The 27,625-nt window shown below is 34.9% G+C and overlaps 1 protein-coding gene, 1 long non-coding RNA gene and 1 other non-coding gene across 3 annotated transcripts in view; 2 read left to right on the top strand and 1 right to left on the bottom strand.

Annotated features, from left to right (window-relative positions):
• LOC111513649 (atrial natriuretic peptide receptor 1) overlaps nt 1-20,328 on the bottom strand; it is a 71,180-nt gene extending 50,852 nt beyond the window's left edge. Inside the window, exon 1 of the mRNA XM_074179794.1 lies at nt 20,027-20,328. Within this exon, the coding sequence (XP_074035895.1) occupies nt 20,027-20,274 (248 nt within the window). The 5' untranslated portion in view covers nt 20,275-20,328. The remainder of the gene's footprint in view (nt 1-20,026) is intronic.
• Nucleotides 1-27,625, top strand: part of LOC141484668 (uncharacterized) — a 68,707-nt gene that overhangs the window by 21,902 nt on the left and 19,180 nt on the right. The gene's annotated exons all lie outside the window — the stretch shown is intronic.
• Nucleotides 1,763-1,834, top strand: TRNAC-GCA (transfer RNA cysteine (anticodon GCA)). Its single transcript has one exon. It is a non-coding gene; the product is annotated as a tRNA-Cys (tRNA).

The following is a 27,625-nucleotide window of genomic DNA, read 5'->3' as shown; positions in this document are numbered from 1 at the left end:
GGACCTCTATTTATTGATCGAAATTCAACAGGGGAACTGCTGGAAACTACTGTTGACCCTCTCATCACTGAAATCGCGAAGCGAATCCTAATGAATTCGATATAGATATTGTATTCCAACAAGATGAAGCACCACTACATTACTCCAGACAAGTAAGAAACTATTGCTACTTTTCCCGGTCGTTGGATTGGCCGTCGAGGTCCTACAGAATGGCCAGCCTGCTCGCAAGGTTTGACATCTTTGGACTTTTTTTATGGGGCTATTTGAAGCAAAAGGTGTACGAAACTGAACCTGCTTCAGTATTGGATATACAGCAGAGAATAATAAATATTTCTAGAGATATTGACGTTGTTGTGTATATCAAGAAGTTCAAGGATACCATTTCGAGCATCTTCTGAACTTACCCCAAGCTTATTACCTCATATTATGTAGTTAAATGTCAATGTATTCAGGTAATTATTAACAGTTCCGCCATATTGTATTAGTTGAAGATATTGACATTATATTCTAGGGTTGTAAAGCATTTCTCAGGAGCTTCAAAGAGATGTGTCACAAGATCCCCCTTTCCATTTAATTTTTCTTTCCAGATAGCGCCCAGTCGCCATCTTGAAAGTTTCATCTGCCAATTTCACTTCAAAATAAAGTATTCATGCATTAATTTCATCATCCCAAATTAATTTTTTGAGTTGACCTGTTCAAAAAATAAAAGGGGGTGGACATTAAAGAAATGCACTGTATATTGCTGCTGCTGTAAGAAAGGACCAGGTTATCGATTAAACTAACTTGAGTAAAGCAAATTCAGTTCTTCGATACTCGTCTCTTCCAAGGAAAAAGTACCTATGTGTGATGTTTATACTTTTCAGGTAATTTAAGGCATTTTGTGAGGTCATCAGTCTATCAGCAATTGAACTGAAAGGGTTATTGACTAAGTCAGAGTCCATTGAGAACTTTCCATTTTCTGAATGGGAAAGGCTTCTTGGAAAGTGGCGACACGTAGTACCTATCGAGGAATTATATGTGGTATAGTTAAGATATCCTTAAAATATATACATATGCTATCGCGGTTTCGATGAAAGCTCGCGAGATAGCACCACCGCCCTGAATTGTCACGGATAACATATATATACTCTGTCGATCTAAGCAACAAAATGATCCAAAACATTATCATGCATAGTGCACGTGATCTCCCAGACAAAGGCTGATTGCCCAGAGTCGCACTAAGAAACGACCGAAATTTTATTATTTTTTTTTAATTATATGCGGCTAGGTATAGGATAATTTCTTAGCAGTTTCATCAGCCTTATCACTACTTGACATTTCAAAAATTTTAAACTTCAAAATACCGTATATGTACACACCACAGGCGTTAAAACGTAACTCATCACTCCGACTTTGAGATATACCTGAAGCACCGTAGAGAAATACGGTGCCTGAAGGAATTCCGCCAGCTGAATTCAGATAAATCTGATTGGCCAGCGTAATGATCATGTGGCGATCACGCATCTATCATTGTTTGAGTTACTTTGTTGGATGGGCAGAGTTTAATTTCTTCCATTTCATATGAAACATTAATAACTGCATTATGCACATGAACATTCGTCTTGGATCACTCCGTCTATTGGTGAAAACCGTATGAAAATCCGTTTGATAATTTTTGAGTTTATCGCTTTTGAACAGACAATAGACAGATAGATGTGGCGGGAGACAAAATACGCGTAATATGTAATGCGTGATATTTAAGTTTGTTTCTTTGATACACATAGGGGATATAGCTCAGTGGTAGAGCATTCGACTGCAGATCGAGAGGTCCCCGGTTCAAACCCGGGTGTCCCCTCTTTTTATTTTTTTTTTTCGAGTAATTTTATCAGAATTTTTGTTCACGGTAAATATTAAAATGAATTATTTTTATGAGCTCTCTTTCCTAGTCCCGTAATCTTGTTACTCTGTAGGTTATAGGAGTTCTTTTTATTTTTTTTTTTCGAGTAATTTTATCAGAATTTTTGTTCACGGTAAATATTAAAATGAATTATTTTTATGAGCTCTCTTTCCTAGTCCCGTAATCTTGTTACTCTGTAGGTTATAGGAGTTGATGTTTTTTTCTGCTTTCGACAGGTGATCATGAGAATGAGCAATGGTTTCATTTTCACTATAATAAAACTAAAAACATATGAGTAGGCAGTGAAATTTAAAAAACCTTGAAACAAAAATTGGATTTGAGTGAAGGTATTATTCGATGATCGAAAAATGTGGCCATTACTCAAGAGAGCCAAAGGCGAATAATGGTCATTTATGTAAATAGAATACTATACTTTTTCTATGACATAACAGAAACATTTTAAATTAATATTCATTTGTGAAAGTGTATCTATAATGAGAAAAATACCATTAATTGTTTTTAATAATTCTAAAATACAAATCATGAAATTATAAAACAACAATAAAAATTAATTGGCGCTCCGGGGCGACTTCATTGATTCCAGTGGCTCATTTGCTTTTCCAGCTGCAGAAAAACCCGGAAAAACCTGCAGCACCACATCATCTGAAAATTTTGATCTGCCAATATCGTCTCTCTCATAAAACAAAATGTAGGGTGACTCCAGAGGCTCCACTAAATTCAGTGCATCGGCAGAACACTTAGTGACACGACTATCTTCAAAGTTAGACCAGCCCGTTTCGTTTTTGACCAATGCGTAATAATGACCAGATTCAACACCAGAACCACAGTGAACAATGACTGCGTGAAGATTATAATAGTGGTCTGCTAGATTGAAGTGTTCATCTATTTCGAACCTTCGTAAGAGTTTAGTGCTTCCGTCAGAGGTTGAGTCATATTTGAAGATCATCAGTGTTATTATTAGATTGACTAGTGCCTCAGCTATACTTGTTTTCTTATAACAGTCAGTTAGTTTGGCAATACAGTCGAGCATCACTTTGTTAACGCCAAAAACCTCGCTGGCCGTACGCCTATGGCACTTTTTACCTGCCATGCAACCCGACATTTCAAGGGTCACAGCCACCAGTGAAAAAGGGAGAAAAAACAGTCAGTGTTTTAATGTTGCATGATCTGAAAGACAGTTAAAAAACTCGATTTGTCTATTAGATGTATTATCCAGATATCTTGTACAAATTTAATTATACGTTTCTATAAAAACCACACAATCTACAGTCCACTTACTACCCAACACACTTGTTAAGTTCCATTTTCAGATGATTTAATAATAATCTTTGCACGGACTGGTTATTAGTCATATTAGGGAACGCTAGTTGAAGTTCCAGAAATTCAAATACGTTTTTGCTACCTCTAGAACATTTACTACAAAGTAAACAAGTGAAGATTTTTCCAGCAAAAGATTTACAAACATAAGACGAGATAGACTGTACGGAATCATTCAATACATAGCGGTCAGGAGTATTGATTCTGCAATATCAAAATTGATTTTCAGACATTATTTTCGGACATGGGTAGATAAAACCATAGAGTGGACGGAGAGATAAAACCAATGTTTGAATTGTGTGGTGAATTAAGAGAAACTATTGAAAGAAATGTAAGGCATTGAAGAAGATCATTTGAGACTTGTTTTACAAAGTTGTTTTCAATTATTCTCAAGTAAATTACACAAAGTTTCCGTTTATGATATCCGCCTGATAACAAGTGTTGAAAAACGTACAATTTTTGAAATATCAATGACTCTTAATCCACAATCCTGACCACAAATTATCAAAAGTCACTACGACTTCCCGATCTTATTTTCTTGATGCGTATGCCGTGCTTCGTGAAAGATGTTGCTTCTCGATTATTCAATAAGGCGGAGTGAACGCATTCATTCGGAACGGACAAAGAATTACACTGGAGATTTGGAATACGTCTCGGGTTTTTTTTCAATTTGCGTCCTTCTCCCTCAATCAAATTTGAATGCATATATATTTTTCATACTAGGGAATATTTTTTGTGCACGCGTAGGTATGTTATATTTCTTTGAGGACTTTTGGGATAGTCATAAATTCCTCTGGATTCAAAACTGAATATGAACTCGGGGAATACAATTATTTAGTGATGAAGTGAAGGAAAAAAAAAAGAAATTGCACTAGGCAGCGCAAATTTATTAATGCACCTGATTTGTAATGTTAATTGGTATATAAATTATATCATTCACATAAACAACAATATTGTTTAGCCAATCATATACTTACTAATTGATTCAGTTAGGTATATAATGTATTTCATGAAAATAACAATATTTTGAACAATTGTTACCTTTTATTAGAATATTACTGGAGTTTTTTCCCAACACCATACCGTTATTTTAACACCTCGACACGTGTTTTGATCACCAAGTGATCATCTTCAAGAGGAAGATTAAACTTCCTCTTAATCTTCCTCTTGAGTTTAATCTTCCCCTTGAAGATGATCACTTGGTGATGAAAACACGTGTCGAGGTGTTAAAATAATCTTAATCTTCCTTTTGAGTTTATTCTTTTTCTTGAAGATGGTCACTTGGTGATCGAAACACGTGTCGAGATGTTAAAATAACGGTTTGATGTTGGGAAAAACTTTGTTGTCAATAGTTTTAACTAATGGGGAAGATGGTTATACATTTTGGTACACTTGTATAACAGTCCATTTCTGGTTCTGTTGTAATTATACTTGGGAAATATAAAAATCAGTTTTCTTGTGTGATAAGCGTGTACATCTAATGGGCCGAGTTTTGATTTTTGTGTTTAAGTTGACATTTAAAAAATGTAAGCGTTTGTCATCGTAAATATTTTATATTTTGCAAATAATTTGTGTTCTATATCGAAAAGAGTATTTAATAATGAATATGGACGGTGCTACCATAAAATTTGTCTTTTGTTTTATGACCCGAATATCGTAAATAGATATGCTAAGTTTTTTACCTAATTCTTTTGTTTGACATGACCAACCAAATTTCTCGATCAATCTCTATGCTTAGGATAGATTATTCGCTGAAAAATCGATATCTAAATTCACTGAACGGAAAATAATCATCATTGAAGTTCAGCTAGGTTTCACTCAAACAGTAAAATATGATCTTATTTAATATACAATTTTATCAATTAACTTTGACACCTAGATGAATTTTTCTATTTTCAATTTAGTACAATATGTACATTATCTGATGTATAATTTTGTGTTTTTTATTTGACGAGATGAACCCTGGTTGCTTTAGATGAAGTGTTTTTTCCAAAAAATAATTTTTGCTGCTGCTTCATATACACCAATCAGAAACAATAACAAATCTTCGGAGACTAGTATACAAGCCCGTTTCATATATGAAATCATTTGTTAAAAACTGTAGACCTACGGCACTCTTGATGAGAGAAATAATAAAGAGATCCTATTAGTTTCATCCTCCCATTCACAGAGGTGCTGAGTTCACTTAAAGGTTACACTGCGTGACAATATCAAATTGGTACTTCAATGTTAAATGTTATTCACATTTTGGAATGAATTGATGTCAAATGAAAGATTTTTTACATGGTCCATGAATTAATGATTTGAATGAAATAGGAGCCACAGATTTCGATTCTTGCTCCATCTATCAAGAAGTTTACAAAGTTAAGTCAATCTCATTTCTCGTGTCGAGAGTTTTTAACAAAACAAAAGCGAATCTGTTTGCATCTTTGTATAAGCAAAATAGAAACGGGCTCAATAGTGAGTTTCCTGGAACTCTGCTTCTCATTTCCACGGGTGTAGAATTATATTTTACTATTTGAACTTTGTGGAACATACAATATTCCTAACAAAAGTCTATGATTATGCCTTATTATAGTCGAGTTGGACCAATATCGTGAGTAGATTTTTTTTATTTGAACGTATGACATCGGATACTGGCAGTGGGGTTACATGTATAGTCGAAGTTATCTTTATTATGGATACTTAAAGCAAAGACTACAGAATACTATAAGACGTGTCACTCGCTCATTTTTCGACATCTGAGAAATCTCGCCGCCCGCTAGCGACAGCGGGTAATTACCAGCCGAGGTAGTACAGTGTGTCGCTTGAAGTTACCAGTTCTCGTCGCACACGAGATATAAAGGTTGTCCGTATTGTTTGGTATTGTCAAAGACTACAGAATCGGTAAACTTTGGTATTGTGATTGTGTTGTGTTCGTTCGGAGTTCGAAATATTTATTTTGTGAAAATGTCGACGTATTGCTCAGTGGATGGTTGTCTGAGTACGGTGGGGAGCCCAGGTATTTCGTTTTTCCGCTGCCCAAAGTACAGTGAAAGGTATGCATTCAATATATTCACCATCAATTTTTATTTTACCTATCTATACCTTTTATGGTTTTGTTGTATAAAATTATTCATATCGAAATATACCGCCGGCATTTGCCAATCCAAACTCATTTCAATCTTTTTTCAAAATGTTCAGTTTATCGATTGATATACTTGAATTTTTTTTTAGGTGTCAACGTTGGAAAAATGTATTAGGCTTCATTGGGAATCATAGATATGCTAATCTTACCCCAGAGCAGAGTCACAATAGAATTAAAATTTGCAGCTTACATTTTAGAGCCGATGATATTGTGAATTCTCGTATTCATAGCTATGCTGTTCCTTCATTGCGTCTGCCTCAAGATGGTTCTCAGAAAGGTTGGTTCAGTGAAGTTTATAGATTCAAATGATGAAAAAATCTTATTCCACTTTTTAACATATGAAATTTACAATATCAATTTTGTTGTTTAAACCTTCCAGATGATGATGACATTGCCGGTACTAGCAAGGATTTTATTTACATTGATGCTCAGGTTCAAACGGATCAATTAGGATCACGAGGTGAAATATCTTTTCGTTATATTATATACTTACCTGATCTATTTTTATATGCTTCGGAAACAAAAACGATGACAAGAAAACAATTATTGAAAGTACGTACATCTTTCTTTTCGATGAATGCAGCCAAACATCTGCTAAACTCTCTTCGGGAACTCCAAGAAAAGTGGCATTACGAAAAAAAATTGTATCACTTGAGAAAACAGTAGCTTCAACATCGAAAAGAGCACTGGACGAAACCGGAATTACTCTGGATGATGTTTTCAAGTTTCTGGATCGAAAATATCCTGAGCAATATTGTAAGCTCTTGAAAGCACAGCTTTCTTTGATAAATAAAGCACCAAAAGGGTCCAGGTATAGTGACGAATTCAAACAGTTTGCATTGACTGTTTATTTTCTTGGTCCGAAAGCGTACAAAAAATTTTCAACAATTTGTAGATTACCGTCAAAAAGTACACTTCATCGTTTCACGAAAAATTGAATTGTTGAACCAGGCTTCAACGATTTTATTTTTCGTGTTATTGAATTCAGGATTGGGCTCATGAAGGAGAAAGAAAGAGATTGTATTTTATGCCTAGACGAAATATCTTTGAAATCTCATCTTTATTATGATATTTCCAGAGACAAAATAGTAGGTTTCCAAACGAGTTTGAATGGGTCCTCTACTGACATAGCAAGTAGTGCTCTAACAGTAATGGTCAGAGGTTTGGCAAGCAATTGGAAAATATCACTTGCATACTTTTTCTATAAGACATCAGCAACTTCTGATAATTTGAAAGATATTTTGTTCAAAACGGTACGAAGATGCAAAAGTATAGGCCTAAATGTCATGGGGGTGGTTTCCGATCAGGGTTCAAATTTGGTGAAAACTTTGAATGTTACAGACGAAAATCCCATATTTCTGATAGACGATCATAAACTTGTATATTTGTTTGATATCCCGCACTTACTGAAGTCGACACGAAACAATTTGTTTTCCTATCAGTTTTTACTTCAGGGTGGAGAAACAAGAAAACATTACATAGAAACAATGTATAATTATGATAGAACTAAACAATATAAATTGGCTCCTAAACTTAATAATGACCACATTTATCCAAATAATTTTCAAAAAATGAAAGTCAAGTTGGCTTCCCAAGTTTTGAGTCACTCTGTAGCCGTGGCTATGCACACATACATTGACTTCAATATTTTGTCCAAGGAAGCATTAGTTACTGCTGATTTCATTAAAAAAATGAATGATCTTTTTGATTTATTGAATTTGAGCAATTTTGAGAAATGTCAGGCTTTTATGGGAACGGAAATGCAGATGAAATGTCTTCAAGAAGCCTATGTCATGTTTCAAAATCTCCAAGTAAAAAAACACGATGGCAAAAATGTCACGAAACAATTGAAATTCATTTTTGGGTGGAAGTTGACTTTGAAAGCAGTTTTTGCCTTGTGGGAGATGTTGAAAGAACGCGATTATAAATATTTGTTCACGCGTAATTTGAATCAAGATTGTTTGGAGAATTTTTTTGGACAGATCAGAAATTGTTCCGGCAACGCAAAGAATCCAACACCCATACAGTTTTGTAGAGCTTTCAAAAAAATATTTGCTTTGAAATATTTTGATTCTAGTGAAGGTGCTAATTGTATGGATGATGTTAATGACGTTTTGTTAAGTTTGACGCCAGAATTAACTGAACAATGTCGATACATCCTTGCTAGACCCGACATTCCAAACTATGCTCCTCTGAAAGTTTTCACTCGAGATTATAAGAACCTTAAAAGTCCCGAAGGAAACGCTCTTGTCTATGTCACAGGATACCTCATGAAAAAATGTCTCATACAACATTCGTGTGACATTTGCATACATTTTAGCAAATCCTCAGAAAACCTTCTTGATCAAGATGTAATTTTCTGTAAGCTAAAGGCTTACAGTACCGACAAATCATCGTTTGGTGGATTAACCGTACCATCAAGAGATATTGTTGACCATGTAATAGAGATGGAAAACATATTCATTGAAAATTTTGATAAAATCGGCAGTGAGAAGGGAATTGGACAGTATTTGAAAACAAAATATTCGAAAATTCTTTTCTCACATCCATGTCAAAAATTCCCCTTCGATTATTATATATCTTTATATACAAGAGTTCGGATATACTTTACTTTAAAATTCATGAACCAGGACATGAAGATTGTTAGGAAACATAAATCATGCAATGTAAAATTGAATATTTTAAATCATTTATAAACATATAACATTATATAATTGTATTATTTTTGTTAATAAAACATGTTTTCCTGAACGTGTTTATCATTTCATCAGTAAATCACTCTGATCTGTTTCTTAGATCATTTATTCATGAGTTTATCTATCATGTTTCTAGAAGTTGATCGACAAACAACTACTTTCGTATCTTTGTTTATTGTCTGATACAACCGAGCAAGCGAAGTTTCAACTTCGGAACGTCCCCTGTAGATATCGCGAATAGGAACTGCCCTCGTATAACTGTCATGCGGCCGGCGGCTTCCGGACATCGTTTGTCGGCGATATGATTTATGGAAATCGCAAAAAATGCAATCCTGAGCCGTACCGACAAACGAATTCCTTGGAGTGAACCAACTTATAGTATTCGGTAAACTTTGCTTAAAGCTATCGGCGCCCTCAAAGGCCAAAAAAAAACCGATACAAAGAGATAAAGCCGCAGCCAGCTAGTCCACGTGGACTGAAGAATTGGCGGTTCGTATTGGATGATTTTTACTAACCGAGTTTTATGATTGGCTGCAGAGCCATAAAATTAAATTTTGAAGTTATGTTACGGTGACGAATATATAGAATGCGAGCCGTCGAATGTTCATTTCAGGAACTGATCGGGATTTGAGTGTTGAAATTCGATATTCGTGCAGTTATAATTACTCAAAATGTTTGTTATCTGTTTAAAATGTGGCGTCCTCGGACAAGTACTAATAGTAATAACGAGTGTGAGAATAACGTAGACTTTTTCCCGTGTAGTGATTCCAATAGCGCTGGTGAACAATGCAAAAAAGAGGTACCAGTGAATAAGATTCGAATGCATTAGAATATTGACACACAGAGTATGTTTCAATGTATATAAGAATCTACATCTCAAGTTTGGTTCTTTGCAATTATGTGGAAAAAAACTTGAGGACTGTAATGTTGACTCTTATAAAAATATGGAAACTAATATTTTTGAGGAATGGTTTGAAAACACATTGATCCCAAATTTGGATACGAATAGTGTAATAGTTCTTGACAACGCTTCCTATCATTCGCGTCAGCTCATCAAAGTACCTTATAAAAATTCGAGGAAAGATGAAATACAAATTTTTATCGACCTTTTTTGGGTATTTGTTACCTTCCACAATCTGAAAATATAACAATTATAATGGACTTTTTAGTTTACCCCGATAAGTTACTGCGTAAAAATCAAAGTATTTTTCACAAAAAAAATCTTCTATTTATCAGTAACCTGTCGTATTTAACAATTTTGCCTATCAAAAAACTTGTTAAGTAATAATACTTATCTTTTACGTTTCGGAGGCCAAAATCTGCCTCCGTCTTCAGAAATGGATAAAAAATTCAAATATATTCGCAGTTATTCTTTTTTTTGATAGTTTATTTCTTTACTTCTTCAACAGATGTCAAATAAGTTTTGAAACACATTGTGTGCAAAAAAATATGTAGGCCAAACCAAAAGGAAATTGAAAGACAGAATTTGTTCTCATAAAAGCGATATTAGAAATTATAAAAAAACTTGTACTCTAGCTCAACATATGAGTGAACTAAACCACAGACTTGATTATGATATGATATCTTAGAACATGAATCCAATTCAAAAAAGAGAACTTTTCTCGAAATGACAAAGAGTTTTAAAGAACCAAATTCAATCAATTATAGAACTAACATAAATCATCTTTGCACAATTTACTCATATCTACTAAGTCGCCCTTCTACAAGGGACTTCCAACAACTGATATAACCCTTCCAAAGATAATATAATATTGGCAACCCTAGATAGTTTTGTGTTTTTATATTTTTTATTTTCCATCTCTCATTGTACGTTGGCAATAAGGTCAAAAAAATCACTGTCATTGATTTCATTACTGTCAACTTTCAACTTAACATCATAGTCTCCATGGGAGACTATTATTTAATAAATACTGAGGTTATTTCAAATAATCTAATCAATCATTACCTAATGTAAAGTTTCTATTTTCATGTTGTTTTTTGCCAAGAGTGTTTGTCATTTGGGAAATGTTATGTTTACAAATCGCGGCAAGTGAGGGATTAAACTAACCTCACTTTCGTAAGTGTCACACATTTCACAATTTGTTGAATAAATATTAAAATCAATCAATTCATTGTAGAGTTCCTAATGAAGAGCCAATCAAGACTCGAAAGCTAGAACAGAAAAAAGAGTTCACTTATTTTACCATTCCCTTATTGACTGCATACCCGAAAATTATAAAAGATTCTTTTATATATATATATATATATATATATATATATATATATATATATATATATATATACAGAGATATATATATATATATATATATTATTGAGTGTGTATGATATAAATCAAAAGGAGGAAATCGTGGACATGACACTCAAGAAATATGGAGGCAAACCGCGGACACGTGTTTCTGGCTATTGGCCTATAGCTACCTGCGTGACTTCCGGGTAATATATATATATATATATATATATATATATATATATATATATATTACAATGTAGGTTTTCACGGATTGGGTTCACATCCCAAATCCTTGGGATGTTTAGTGAGTCATCCCTTTTGTTGATGAGGCCTTGCTTTTCGATTTCGGTAGCTTCCCTGATTTGTCGAATTTGGAAAACAATAATTAAAAACAACCCCCAAAGACAACCACAAATTGATAATGAACCATCGCAGGTAGGAGAACCGCCAGAAGCCATTAACAACCCTCAGGTAGAAAAACAGGTAGGAGAACTGCCAAAAGCCATCAACAACCCTCAGGTGGAAAAACAGGTAACAAATCCATACAACTTACGCAAGCGAAACCATATAAAAACACCACAAGAAGAACCTAACATCAGTTACACCTCTCGAAGCGAAGCAGTAACTCGTCTTGATAATGCCATCTGAGATGATGGCGAAACGTCGACTATCGAATAGTACACAACGGATGAACACTCGGAAAAAAACACATCATATATATATATATATATATATATATATATATATATATATATATATATATATATATATATATATATATATATATATATATATATATATATATATATATATATATAAATCAAGAATGAAATAATTCGTGGACACAACACTCAAAAAATAGGGGCAAACCGCGGACACGTGTTTCTGGCTATTGGCCTCATCAGCGCGGTGCAGCCTAGGCTACATCTAACATGACCACTACACCGCGCTGATGAGGCCAATAGCCAGAAACACGTGTCCGCGGTTTGCCCCTATTTTTTGAGTGTTGTGTCCACGAATTATTTCATTCTTGATTTGTATCATACACACTCGATAAAATCTCTATCTGTATATATATATATATATATATATATATATATATATATATATATATATATATATATATATATATATATATATATATATATATATATATATATATATATATATATATATATATATATATATATATATATATATATATATATATAATATGTGAATATTCGTGAAATTATGGATTCATTGAATTCCTTTGTCATGCAGATGGCAACTCTGCATACCATAGTTCAAACTTTTAATGATGATGAGCGTGATACATCAAATTAATTGGGTATCGATTTCCGAGTATTTCGTATCAATGGATGCAGTTCACTTTGCTTTATCCAACTCTGCGAAATATGAACAATCTGTAATAATCATTCCCTAACTTCTACTACAGTTTTTTCATTTGACATGAATGAAATGTTAGGAACTTCCTGTAGGGTTATTATGCTTCGTAGATGACAAAACGTACAACGTACATTTTATTTGATGTTCTTTGTTGACTTTTATGTGAACTTGTACTTCTTACTCCATTTATTTCTCGTGTTTAATGTAATCCTGTCGTAGACTTCTTGAGTGTCCTAGATGCGAATAAAGGATAACATAAGGTTCAAGGAGATGTTTGTTACTTCGGATATAAACTTATATATTCGAGTGTCATGTGCAAAAAAGAAATGGTTACTGAACAAAAATGAGATTCACTATCCGATCATGTTGCTTACGGAGAAAATGTAAAAAATTTAGACACTCGGGTAAACAGACACCTGAAGAACAACCCGCTGCTATTTCATGATTTGGTAATTTAACAATGTTCGAATTTTTACAATCATATTTTTTTTAATTCAGACTTCAGTTTCGAAAATTTTTGTTAAATTCTGAGTGATTCCGTTTCATCGTTTTTCTCATTTGAAAGAACTAAAAATGTTTTTGTAATAAATTTTGTCCGATTGGATATCTTGTATCGTTTAAAAGTTAGGACCTTTTTACGTCCACACTGTATAGTGATATCATGATTATTTAGCATTTCTGCCCGTTTGAACATATTTCATATAACGTTTCAGAATTTAAGATTTTTCTGGTGCATTCGTTTTACTATTTGCCGTTCGTTTAGATTTTCTGTCGGAATGAAAATTATGTTTTGGCTACAAAAACGTTGTGTACTTGAGCCTGTCGTTGAATTCCGTACTATAAAATTTAAATAACAATATATGCAAATGGAATTACAAAAATAAATATTACTGCATGAAATAACATAGACTGAAAATTCCCGAACCTAAGAAAAAAAACGAGTTTTTTGTTGTTCAAATTGGCTTTATTCATAAACTATTTGTAGAACGACTTATCTTTTGCCCCAAAATAGACCTCAGTTGCAGCAATAACCTCTTCATTCCAGCGAAATTTCTTACTGGTGAGCATTATTTTTGAGGCCTACGAACAGAAAAAAGTCACTGGAGGCCAGATCTAGAGAATACGGTGGATGCGGAGGCAATTCGAAGCCCAATTCATACAATTTTGCTATTGTTTTGATTGACTGGTGACACCGTGCGTTGTCTTGATGAAACAAGATTTTTTCTTTGTCATATGCGGTCGTTTCTTTGCAATTTCGGTCTTCAAACGCACCAATAACGCTATATAATATTCACTGGATGAAATTTCCCTTCTCAAGATATTACACCAGGCACATCCCAAAATACCGAGGCCATAACTTTTTCAGCGATTGTTTTGCTTTCGGGTGCTCTAGACGAGGTTCACCAGTTGCTCTCCACTCAGATGACGATCGTTTTGATTCCGGAGTGAAGTGATGGATCCATGTTTCATTCATTGTCACATATCGATGCAAAAATTCCGGTTTGTTATGTTTAAACATGGCCAAACACTGCTCAGAATCATGAAGACGTTCTTGTTTTTGGTCAACAGTGAGCTCGCGCAGCACCCACTTTGAACAGAGCTTTCTCATAATCTAATGCTCATGCAATATTAAGTTTTTTTGATGTCTTTACAATGTCAGCTAAATCACGCAACTTCACTTTTCGATCATTGAAAACGATTTTGTGGATTTTTTGTTATTTTTTCTGGTGCTCACTTGGACGTCCACTGCGTTCTGCATCATCAGTGTCTCTACGACCACGTTTGAAGTAAGCAAGCCAACGCAACGTTTAATTGTTGTTTGTGATGGAGCGGAGTCCATATAAGACAAGCTATTGCTTCGCTTGATCGGTATTTTTTCCCATCAAAAAGCAGTGTAAAATTAAAACACGAAATTGTTTTTGATCCATTATTTTGAAAATAACAAAAGTATTGTCACTCTTAGCACAATAACTCACAAATGAGTAGAATATATCTGCCCGTCTCGGATATACCTACACGGTAGGTTGAATGTACCGACGCCTTTCAGAAAACAACTACTACACTGGCTAATACCACGAACGGCGTTGGATTATATCCAACAGGCGTCAGTGCAGGAATCTTCACAGAAAATTTCCTGCATAAACAATTGGCAATACAACTGAAAGAGTTGACCTTCAATTTTGGAACGTGTACACTTGCAGACCGGTTTCGGCCTCATTAGCCACTCGTCAGTGAAAGATAGTAACCATCATCGACCTAAAGTCGGGCACACTTGCAGACCGGTTTCGGTCCCTGTTCTATAGAATCACAGCAAGATTTTAACAGGTTATGGGCCCAGACACCAAAAGTTGGTGAACTTCTTTCTGTCATCAATTATCGACCGAACGATTAATCAAGAAAGAAACAAGATCTCAAAAACTTCTCTCGTATCGCAACGCTTTTAATTATTCTTCTTATTAGTGACAAAGGAATCCCTCGGTTCAATTCGTATCATGATGATGTATATGGTGGGGTTGAGTTTATCGTAACGGAAATTCAACGTAGTGAGACTTCCAGGTGCTAGGCAAACTATTCTTCTAATGTCGAATTCTTCCTGCGTCGAAATCTCACTACATCAAATTTTCACTACATCAAATTCTCACTACTTCGAATTCTTATTGCGTCGAATTCTCGCCATGTAAAATTGATTATAGTTTCGACAATTTTCGTATTTTGAAGACGTCAGTAGAAGGTATGGCTTTCCACGTAGTAGGAATTCGACGTAGTAAAAATTCGACGTGGTGAGCATTCGACGTGGTAAGACATTCCTCAAAAATATTTTGTTTCGTTAACTATCTATTATGATGACGTGCTTTATGAAGTTGTAGTTTACAATATTCTGTTTTAATGGAATATGTTATTAAATTGTAAGAAACTTCAGATTATCAAATCTACTTTTGTTTTGCTTCCTTCAAATATAATATATGTCTTCAATAAGCAAGTTCTATGCCGTTTATTATTAAAATATGAATTTTCTCTGTGAAACGACTCCCAATTAAGTCAAGTGTAAAATGATATGAATAATAAAACGAAACATCATTTCTTTACTACCAACGGTTAAGGAGTATTTTAATGATTTCGATACAAAAAAGCGTTATGAAGATTAAATGCTTGGGGATTACGTTGATTGACGTATTTTTCATATAATTTATCTGGAACATTTTTCCGCAGGCATCAAAATTGAACTGAAAGGAAGGCGTAAACAGATCAAGTTGATTACATATGAAAATACACGACCTTGTTTTTTCAATTTTTCTTCTTGGTGTTCTTAGTGAAATTACCTCATACGGGGTGTTTACATGAGAGTATTTATTTGCGGAGCGGTTTTCAATAACTAGTGATTACTCCGTGCATTTGAATTGTTTTAACAACCAAGTGTTGCCTAACCTTGCACTTGGCTATACCGTACTGATGACAGCTAATGAGCTAGAAACGCGTGTCGGCGGTTGGCATATTTCTTGAGTGCTTCGTTCGTGAATTTTTCCTGATTTTGATTATATCAAATTCACTCGCTAAACTATCATCTATATCGAATACTGGACCCGGGTGTCACGCAGGTAGCTAAAGCTGCCTCGTGGCGACTTTAGTGATGACCGAGATGACCTAACCGAAACCACAAAATGCAGCTGACTTCTGTTTTCTGGCTAACCTTGCACTTGGCTATACCTTACTGATGAAATGAGGCTAATCGAAAGTATGTCTTTTCAGTTGTTCGGTGTTTGTACACTGCCGGACAAAGTATGAAGAGCTGTTTTTCCGGTTTTCGCTCTGTGTTCTGTGTTTTTGATCTAGACTAGACTAAAACTAGTTCTAAACTCCAGAAATCATTAGAAGATGGCAAATGAGACTTTATCAAAACGTTGGGAAAATAATTCTTGTGAGGATCAAAAACACAGAACACGGAACGAAACCCGGAAAAACAGCTCATCATATATATACAGTGTATAATAGCAAATTGAATAAATTTATTATTTTGCTTACGGTACATATTTTAACGAAATCCCGAAAAACGTCAAATTTAAATTATAATTTGACATATGTCAACGGAAAAATGCTACCTCCACCTTCAACCCCTGTCGAATGATAGGTACCCCAATTTTTTAAAAGGGAAGTATAAGCTTGTGTTCAAGTTTATTACAACAATTAAGATAAAATGAATCAAAACCATATGGTTACCGAAATTCGATAAAATACACTAAAAACTTATTGCAATATACTCAAAACTTATTTCATGTTGAGGTTTTGGTAATAATAAAGTAAGCAAAAACCATAGCAATGTTCTTTTTGGATGGTATCCTTTAAAAAACTGAAAATAATTTCCGTGGCAACGTTAGTTTAAAACACCTTGTCATCATGTTTCATATGTTACAACATTAGTTGTCAGTATTTCAATAAGTTCAAATTTCGTTAACTTTAAGTCTGACAAATGGTTACGGAAATGCATAAAATAACCGCCCATATCTCAAGGAACAATAAGCAAAATAGAGAAGCAGTTTCGCGAGCTTAGTCATGTGGGACAGTGAAAAAAAGCAGCTGCCAATACGAAGAGTGATGAACTCAAATTAGATGTGATGCTTGAGTTTGAGGAAAACCCACATACATCGAGTAGACAGGCATCCATTATCATTTTATAGGGATGCATAAAATGCATCCCTATAAAATGATACCTACTCAGGAGCTCATGGAAGACGATTTTGATAGAACTCATTTTTCTGGGCAAACGATGGACATGCTGGATAACAATATCATCCAATTAGAAGACGTTATGTTTTCTGATGAGTGTACTTTGCCTCTTAACGTTCATGCTAATCGGCAAAACTTCCCCAACTGGTCAACGGAAAATCCTCACTGGATGAGATAAGAACACACGCAATACCCTCTAAAGATTAATGTTTGGGCAGGGATCGTAGAAAATCACATTGGTCTCTTTTTCATCGAGGGCAACTTGATTGGCGATAATTATTTGGCACTACTTCAAAATTATGTCATTCCAAGTTTACCAAATTTATATCCTGATCCAGGAAACCCTCAAGTTCCAGTGAATACGATATGGTTTCAGAAGGATGGAGTACCACTTCATTACCAAGTCAATGTCCGACAATACCTCGATACAACTTTTCCCAATCGGTGGATAGGGAGGCGAGGATCCATTGAATGGGCAGCGCGATCACTTGATTCTTCATCATTAGATATCTTTTTATGTGGATATGTAATGAGCAATGTGTGCAAAATTAAACCTTCAGATTAGAATGACTTAAAAAAAACGGATAACGCTTGCAATTAGGTCGGTCACGTTTGATATGTTAAATAATGTTAGAAGACAGTTTTATTTGAGATTAGAATGTTGCCAAGATGTTCGCGGTGAACATTTTGAATATCTACTTCGTATTCTACATTTCATTACGTTTTGCATTACATTTGAGTTTTTGAGTGTATTTTATCGAATTTCAGTAACCATATGATTTTTAACTTATTTTATCTCAATTGTTGCAATAAACTTGAAAGCGATAACATTCTTGAATAAAGAATGAAGAGTCATTTCAAACGATATATGTATCACAAACCTATACAAAATTGGAGGTTGTACCTGTCATTCGAAGAGGGTTGAAGGTAGGGGTGGCATTTTTACGTTGTAGAATGTCAAATTATAATTTACATTTGACGTGTTTCGAAATTTTTCTTAAATATGTACAGTAACCGAAGTAATGAATTTATTTCATTTGGCTTTTACACACTGTATAAACAAAAACAGATTATGTTGTGTGGAAGGGTTTTTGGAAGAGGGTTAATTTTGTAAATTATCTGACTAACTTCTCATTCTATTATATTCATATTTTCTTGTAAAAAATAATTTTTTTATATGCCTTGTTGGTATACTTTATGTGTGTTTTATTAATCTCTTTATCAATCTCGTTGTGTGTTTCACTTGTGTTTCACTCCTGTAACGAATATTGTTGAGAAATACCAATAACTTTCTATTTCCTACCCAACCAGCCTTGACAAAAACCCGTATTCTTTCCATTTGAATTTATTTCATTTGGCTTTTACACACTGTATAAACAAAAACAGATTCTGTTGTGTGGAAGGGTTTTTGGAAGAGGGTTAATTTTGTGAATTATCTGACTAACTTCTTATTCTATTATATTCATATTCTCTTGTCAAAAAATAATTTTTTTATATGCCTTGTTGGTATGCTTTATGTGTGTTTTATTAATCTCTTTATCAATCTCGTTGTGTGTTTCACTTGTGTTTCACTCGTGTAACGAATATTGTTGAGAAATACCAATAACTTTCTATTTCCTTCCCAATCAGCCTTGACAAAAACCCGTATTCTTTCCATTTGAATTTATTTCATTTGGCTTTTACACACTGTATAAACAAAAACAGATTCTGTTGTGTGGAAGGGTTTTTGGAAGAGGGTTAATTTTGTGAATTATCTGACTAACTTCTTATTCTATTATATTCATATTCTCTTGTCAAAAAATAATTTTTTTATATGCCTTGTTGGTATGCTTTATGTGTGTTTTATTAATCTCTTTATCAATCTCGTTGTGTGTTTCACTTGTGTTTCACTCGTGTAACGAATATTGTTGAGAAATACCAATAACTTTCTATTTCCTTCCCAACCAGCCTTGACAAAAACCCGTATTCTTTCTATTAGAATTTATTTCATTTGGCTTTACACACTGTATAAACAAAAACAGATTCTGTTGTGTGGAAGGGTTTTTGGAAGAGGGTTAATTTTGTGAATTATCTGATTAACTTCTCATTCTTTTATATTCATATTCTCTTGTCAAAAAATAATTTTTTTATATGCCTTGTTGGTATGCTTTATGTGTGTTTTATTAATCTCTTTATCAATCTCGTTGTGTGTTTCACTTGTGTTTCACTCGTGTAACGAATATTGTTGAGAAATACCAATAACTTTCTATTTCCTACCCAACCAGCCTTGACAAAAACCCGTATTTTTTCCATTTGAATTTATTTCATTTGGCTTTTGCACACTGTATTAACAAAAACAGATTATGTTGTGTGGAAGGGTTTTTGGAAGAGCGTTAATTTTGTGAATTATCTGACTAACTTCTCATTCTATTATATTCATATTCTCTTTTAAAAAAATATTTTTTTATATGCCTTGTTGGTATGCTTTATGTGTGTTTTATTAATCTCTTTATCAATCTCGTAGTGTGTTTCACTTGTGTTTCACTCGTGTAACGAATATTGTTGAGAAATACCAATAACTTTCTATTTCCTACCCAACCAGCCTTGACAAAAACCCGTATTCTTTCTATCGAATTCACCTTTCTTACCTTTTCTGGACTTTCTTTAATCGAATCTTGTGCTGATAGAGAAACTTCTCGTTGATCTCCTCCAGTGCCATATCAATTGCCGGGCCGCATCTTTCGAGATCGAAGGGGTAGTTTAGATGCGATGCCATCAGAACCCCAACGTTGTAATACCGAAAGTTGTCTTCGATCGGACTTGGTGAACTTGAGGTCTCTCGGATGCAGATCCATGCTAGAGTTTCTATTGTTGCTACTAATGTGAGTGTTTTCATTCTGAAATGAAAGTTCACTACTGTTTATGATTCGTAACAAAGTGGAGTACAATACAACATAAACGGAAAGAGTACCAGAAAAAGTCAAATCAACATAATAACATCTACATTAAAAAAGAAGATAATGACGAACGAAGGTGTTGCAATGATCCCAAGCGATATGAGATAAGATTTAATGTTTTGGTGATTTTGGACTTTTATTGTCAAAAAATGATTTGAAATATGAACAATGAGCGTGACACATAATTTTCAAAATGTCATATTGTTTGGCAAGAAGATTTTTGGCTTTTTTTTCATTAAACAGAAATTGTGTGAAATTTCCAAAAGAAATGAAAAAATAACATACAACAAAAATATTTATAAAGATATGTAGTGCATTCACATTTGATGTATACTGATTGTCAAACAGAAAAAGATTAGCTTTTTCCACAAAAATAGACAATGCCGGTGGTAGGAGTGAAGAAACATGGAACATAATAAATAATGAGTTAGGACGAAAAAATGATTACATTGGAAGCGCTATCAGACTCCTAATTCAGTTGTGGCATAGTAGAAATATTTGCCGAACACTGACAATTTCGCTAGATTCGCAACACTATCTTTGGACCTACTTAGGTCCTCGATAGGAAGACTTAACAGATTGTCTCTGGTCTGGATTCCTGGGCATACTGGCCTGGAAGGCAATGAGACTGCTGACTTCCTTGCAAAGGAGGGTGCTGCAAGCAGCTTCATTGGACCAGAACCTATCATTGGCATCGCTTTAGGCTTTGCCAAACAAACATTGAACACCTGGATGGCAAGAATCTGGCAGAATCTTCCGAGATTGGCTCACTCCAAGGGTTTATTCACCCTTCGAACCTTGATACCAAACAGTTGTCGGACTAGAGTAGGGAAGAACTACAATGTCCAACAGGCCTTCTTACAGGTCACTGCCGTTTGAATCATTATATATGCAGAAACTCGAACTGTCGGAAGACAGTGTGTGTCTCCTCTGTTTGGAAAATGATGAAACAGCAGAGCACATACTTTGTGCCTGCCCCGCTGGGGACCGAATCAGGTTTATAGAGTTCGGCAGAGCAGTACTCTTCCCATCTGACTTGAAAGACTCACTCATCATACAAACAAATCGGCTTCGTTAAGGAGATGGGTTTATTTGGTCGAGTGTGAATAGGTGTGAGCCACAATAAATCCTTACGGGTTGCGGTGGACGGTCGAATAGACACACTCACTTTGGACCTAACCCAACCTGTTATTTTATTAAGCGCTACAAATCTTTAAATTTGAATAAAATAAAGTGTGTGTGAGATATCATCGAAATTTTTCATTCGTTAGAAAGACTTATTGATGTTATTAGTTAACTCTATAAATGCTAATACAGTTTGGCAAGCGGGTGATGAGGAAGTGCCTACTTTTTCTGAATTTCAGCAGCTAAAGATAGCAGACTTTGCTGAATTAATCAACAACAAATTGTCGATATTAAATTTATAAAATATACTTTTGGTGTCATTGGGCATGTACTATTGCAGTTTGTAAATATTCCTTACAATACGGACAATTTCCTAATACACTAAAAGTCAGAACTGTTGTTCCGATACCTAAAATTCCAAACACGAATAAATCAAGTGAATACACTGCTGGGAATGGAGAAATTGTTGGAAATGGCTGTATATGATCAACTAATGAAATATATCAACAAGAACAATATCTTAATAAAAAACCAATCTGAATTTCGAAAGAATTTCTCCTGTGAAACCGCTCTACAACTGACTGTTACCAAGTGGATACAATCAATTGATAAGGGAGAATACGTTGTTGCGGTTTTTCTTGATTTACGAAGATCATTCGAGATAATTGACAGGAATATCCTTTTAAAAAAATTAGATTTAGTTGAGATTAAAGGGGTTGTGCTCAATTGGTTTAAAGATTATTTAAATGATCGACAACAAGTCACAAAGATTGAAAGTGAATTATCCATTCCAGTCACTACAAAGTTAGGAGTGCCCCAGGGAAGTGTACTGGGTCCCTTGTTGTTTTTGATTTACATAAATGACATAAACACATACCACACTAATGACTTTATCAACTTATTTGCTGACGACACGTTACTATCTATAGCACATAAAGACCTGAAAGTAGCTATAGAGAAGATGAACTCATCTCTAAATCAAATTGAGAATTATTTTTCGGCAAATAAAATGAAATTAAATACTTCAAAAACGAAAGCTATGATTCTAACAACCTCTTACAAATATAAACAAATAAATATAAATAATCTTTCCCTGTATGCTGATGATCAGAAACTTGAATTTGTGGAAGAATTCAACTATTTAGATTTTATGTTAGACAACAGTATGCACACTATAACTATATGACTGAAAATATTTCAAAAAAGCTATATTTCATCACTAGAATTTAGAAACACCTTTCTACAAATACGAAAATAACTGTATATAATACAATAATACAGCCTCATTTTGATTATTGCATTACGCTGTTATACAGTTTTGACCAAAATAAAATTATGTCGCTGCAAAAGTTACAGAACAGCGGATTGAGGGTGGTCCTTGGATGTAATCGTTATGCAAGTATATGCTTTATGTTCAGTGCATTACAGTGGATGTCTATTCGTGAAAAGTATTACAGATCAGCAATGATATTTATTTTTAAGATAACCAATCATATGCTACCTTCTTATTTCGAATAATTTATCATTTATAGAAATTCCACTCACAATTACACTACTAGACAAAATGACAATTTTCACCTGCGACGATGAAGTTTATCAAACTCCATGAAAATTTTATTATATAAAGGCCTCATTGAATATAACAAACTTCCCCAAAATGTGAAGAATAATAAAAACCTGTTTCAATTCAAAAAAGATTTGACTGATTATATGAAAGGTATCACAATAGAATAGATAGTAAGTGACTCTGTATATATTATGTATTTATGTGTACCTATATGTATATATGCGCTATAACCTTACTATGTGTGTCTAAATAACATGAAATATTATGTTTGTGTATTAGGATCTTCCTACCAAATAAATCATTCATTCATTCATTAATTCATTCATTCATTATGTGTAGAATATAACATCGTTCAAATGTCCGTCACGACTTCTCTAGGTGGAGCGCTTCCGAAACGTCCAATTTTCCACGCATAAATCAGGCTGAATTTGACCGATGGCACGGGTTATGATGGCTTTGAGGACCGCTGTGGTCTGTGGCTCATTCGCATACACCTGCGACTTAAGAAAACCTGAAGAGCCTTGAACTTCGTCGGCAGATAGCGTGAGCATGAGAACCTCTCAGTGAATGCCCAAAAAACCACTGTCGTCGTGATCACAAGGAAAAGAGTGGTGAGAGGACTAAAACCACCAATACTCAATGAAGTGGAGATCCCTTTCGCCACGGAAGTCAAATACTTAGGTGTAACTTTCAATCACAGACTCACGTGGAACTTCCACATCCAAAAAACAGCACATAAGGCCAGGATGGCCCTGGGAATCTGCAGAAGAATGTGCGGGAAAAACTGGGGAACTGAACCCAAAAATGACGCTTTGGTTATATACAAGGGTAGTGAGACGCATGATAACATACGGTGTAGTGACTTGGTGGACAAGAACAAGGCAATCGGATACCTAGGCTATTAGTAGGCATACAAAAGATGGCGTGCCTAAGTGTCGCGAGAGCCATGAGAACGACCCCAACTGCAGCACTTGAGGACCTACTTGGACTTCGACCATTGCACATCTACATACAAAGGAAAGCTCGACATACTACAAAATAGGGTCACTTCAGCTTGGGTACCCGAACATAAGGGTCACAAGAGCAATAAGGAGCCCGATGTTCTAGCCCGTAAAGGCGCATCCAAGGCTATGATCGGCCCAGAACCCTTCTGCGGGGTAGCGAAAGCATGTATAAATTCATGTATGCAAGCCGAATCGATAAATTGGTGGATAAGCTCCCAGGAATGAGGTAAGCGAAAGAGTTCATAAAGAAACAATCGCCCAGATTCACGGAAGATCTGCTAAACCACAACCGTAAGGTTGTAAGGGCAGTGGTGGGTTTACTAACGTGGCATAGCCGATTCAGGAAACATATGAGCAAAATGGGTCTGACAGAAGAAACCCAATGTAGGTTCTGTCAAGAAGAGGAAGAAACCACACCGCATGTGTTCTGTGAATGCGAAGCGATAGCAAGGCTGAGACACGCAAAAACCCATAGCCGGTCAGCTATATGAAGGGGTCTCATCAAAGAGATCAAGCTAGACAATGAGCTCTAACAACCAAGGAGCATTACAATAGATCAGAAAAGGTCGCAGTGAATCAGGCCATGGGCTATCTTCCCGACAATATCTAATCTAAGAAAACCCACAAGAAAAAGTCTAACGAAGTCAAATCGCACGGTCTTGGTGACCACTACACATCACCTCCACGTGAGGTGACTATGGCCCTCAAATGTCTCGTGCAGAATATCCAATGTGGTATGAGCTGTTGTGGCACGTTGCGCCGTTGTGTTGGTCTCCAGATCAACTAATTCAGGCCAAAAGAAGTTGGTAATCATTGACTTACAGCGATGGCCTGGCCCACATCGTTCTCAAAGAAATATGGACCTATGACTCCGCCAGCTCAAAATCCACACCAAACAGTGACTTTTTCGGGATGCATTGGACGCTCTTAGATCTTATGTGGATTGGTATCGTCCCAGATTCGACAATTTTGTTTGTTCACGTACCCATTCATCCAGAAATGGGCCTCAACGCTGAAGATGATTTTTCGTTAAATAATAAGGGTGGGTTGCCAATTGCAAACACAGCGAACACACGTCGTTGTATGTGGTCGTTTACCTTCAGTTCCTGCGTCAGTTGAATTTTGTGCGGGTGAAGGCATGAATAACGACGCAAATTTCGTGGTCTGCGGAAGGCCCAGTTCTTGTGAGCGAGGCGAAATCCACTGCTTCGGATTCTCCTACACACTCTCACAGACATCGGCGATGTTTTCAGCAGATTTTGCGTTTCGTCGACGTACAGGTGTTGGTCGATCGTTTACTGAACCAGTGGACTCAAGTTCCTCGAATAGTCCTCTCGATAGGTCGATTATGGCGACCAGAAAATGGGCGTAGCGTACGGTACGTTGCCCGAACAGAACATCCATTTTGATAAAACAATTTTAACATTTGCACGAGTTGTTGAGTTCTATATCCGTCCATGGTGATTTGGCAAAATAGACTGAGTAGATAACAACTAATTTGACACTAAGATGGCCGTTATCAACGGTCAAAGTTCAGAAGTCCCTGTTGGAATATCCTTTCGAGAATGGACCAATTACGTGCTTCGATATTAACATCGTTAATGAAAAATTTCATGGAAATAAAGAAGGTTATTATTATTCTATTCATTGAAAAACCTAAGAAGGAATCATCATCAATAATTTTCTTTCTTCAAAGTTGAATTCACAAACGAACTTTTCATGAGATCCTGCAGTCGGTATATCATATCAGACGAAAACTTTCACCATTTTCACGCCGATCGCAAATACGGGTACACTGAAGGAACGGCATGTTCCTTGATCTTGTTTCAAGCTATAAATCATAGTCCAACTAAGAGGATTTCTTAAGAAAGCGCCGTGATGTCTTATATGGTTTATTTTGTTGGAATGTACAGACCCCGTTGAGTGATACAAATTGAGAGCAGAGCCTGTCATTTGTTCTTGGCTGAATGTTTATGTACAATCTTGTAATGTGCCAGCCAGTTTTTTTCGTCAATCAAGTAATCTGATGTAAGAGGACATGTTCTCTTTCGTGGCTTCGTATTTTATTTTTATTCTAGTATGTATTGTTATTGAAATGAAATATAATTTGATCTCAGAAAATTATTAAAATGAAATATATTGCTTTCAATTTTCGGAGTCCTTTAGGAAATTATTTAAAAAAATCACGAACTTGGTATGTTTCAGAAGTCATTTCAAAAAACAAAGTCGAAAAATTGATGTTATGGAAATAATTTTTTATTATCAAATAATTTGACTAATACTGGGTGAATCAAAACAGTAGAATAATTTTCCTTGATTTTTTTAATAGAACGCCCTATATTTCGTTTTATATTTACTTCTCCATCTTCACCCATCTATGAATAATCCACACGTCTTTTTGAAGATTATGTTTTATTCCCAAAGAAGTATCTCTCCTAAAAATATACTCCTTTCAAGTTATTTGCTTTCTACAATCGAAACGTCGTGAAGTAACTTGGTTTCAAATATTTTTAATTTTTTGTATTCATTTTTATTTTTCCATTCTTTACTTTTTATTTTTTGAATTTTTTTGCTCAATTTTATTGTTGTATTCTTTTTATTTCTTGATTGTTTTATTTCATTTGTTTTATTGTATTTTCATTTCACGTTTTATTGTGTTTTTTTCAGCTGATAACGCTCGGAAACTGTAGGTCCTACAAGGACGGTTAAATGCAACAAAAGTTGCCTTTTTGAGAATACAACATAATGGTATTCTCAGATCGATAAAATCACCAATCGTTTTTAAGATATGTGCAAAAAATTGAAAATGATAAACTTTTTGCTTCATGTGATGTTTTCTATAATCTAATCCAACCCATTTTCCAATATTGAAATCCATCATCAACATATTTATTTAATTACGGACCTGTATATTTTTTATAAATCTTGGTAGTCATTGTAATCACAGATTCATTGATATATTACAACATATGAATTTCTCGACGTTTCTCCCGAAAACACATCATCAATATTCTATATATTTTCTATTTAGATCTCATTATAAAATTCGCCAAAATAATTAATTTGCAAAAAAAATGTGGTATGATGAAAATAGATTTATGAATAACGAATGGTTCAACAGGAATATATACTGGCGACAAGAAAATTGATATTTACATAAAGTTACCAATTTTCAAGAGAGATATGGTGTTAACGTATGTTCTTGATTATAAAATTATTGGCCCCCCACTTGAAATATTTTTGACCGGAGAATTATACTTGAACTTTTTATGAGGGACTCTAATTGAGAGGATCTAATAAGAAAATACGAGTAGTCCTAGGAATCACACGTTAAAAGGTAAGACCTCGTTAGTCCTTAGCTCGCACAAGTTTCGACTACTGAGGGTTCTCGTTCGTTCTTTCCAATGTGCAAAGATTTCCTCGATGCAACCATGTCAGGAAGATGGATAGAAAATAATGGTCCTATCGACTGGCCACCACGTTCACCGGACCTTTCCCTTCTAGAATTTTCGTTGTGGGGCTTCATAAAAGATAAGGAGAGCCTGCATGGCTATTACCACACAGATGTTAGAGAACTGCCATAATTACACTATT

Source organism: Leptinotarsa decemlineata, unplaced genomic scaffold (assembly GCF_025532065.1).
Source record: "Leptinotarsa decemlineata unplaced genomic scaffold, Ldec_3_MD MMD2_tig00026282_RagTag_RagTag, whole genome shotgun sequence".
NCBI lineage: Eukaryota > Metazoa > Arthropoda > Insecta > Coleoptera > Chrysomelidae > Leptinotarsa > Leptinotarsa decemlineata.
Note: the sequence above shows the minus strand (reverse complement) of the source record. Positions and strands in the feature narration are given on the sequence as shown.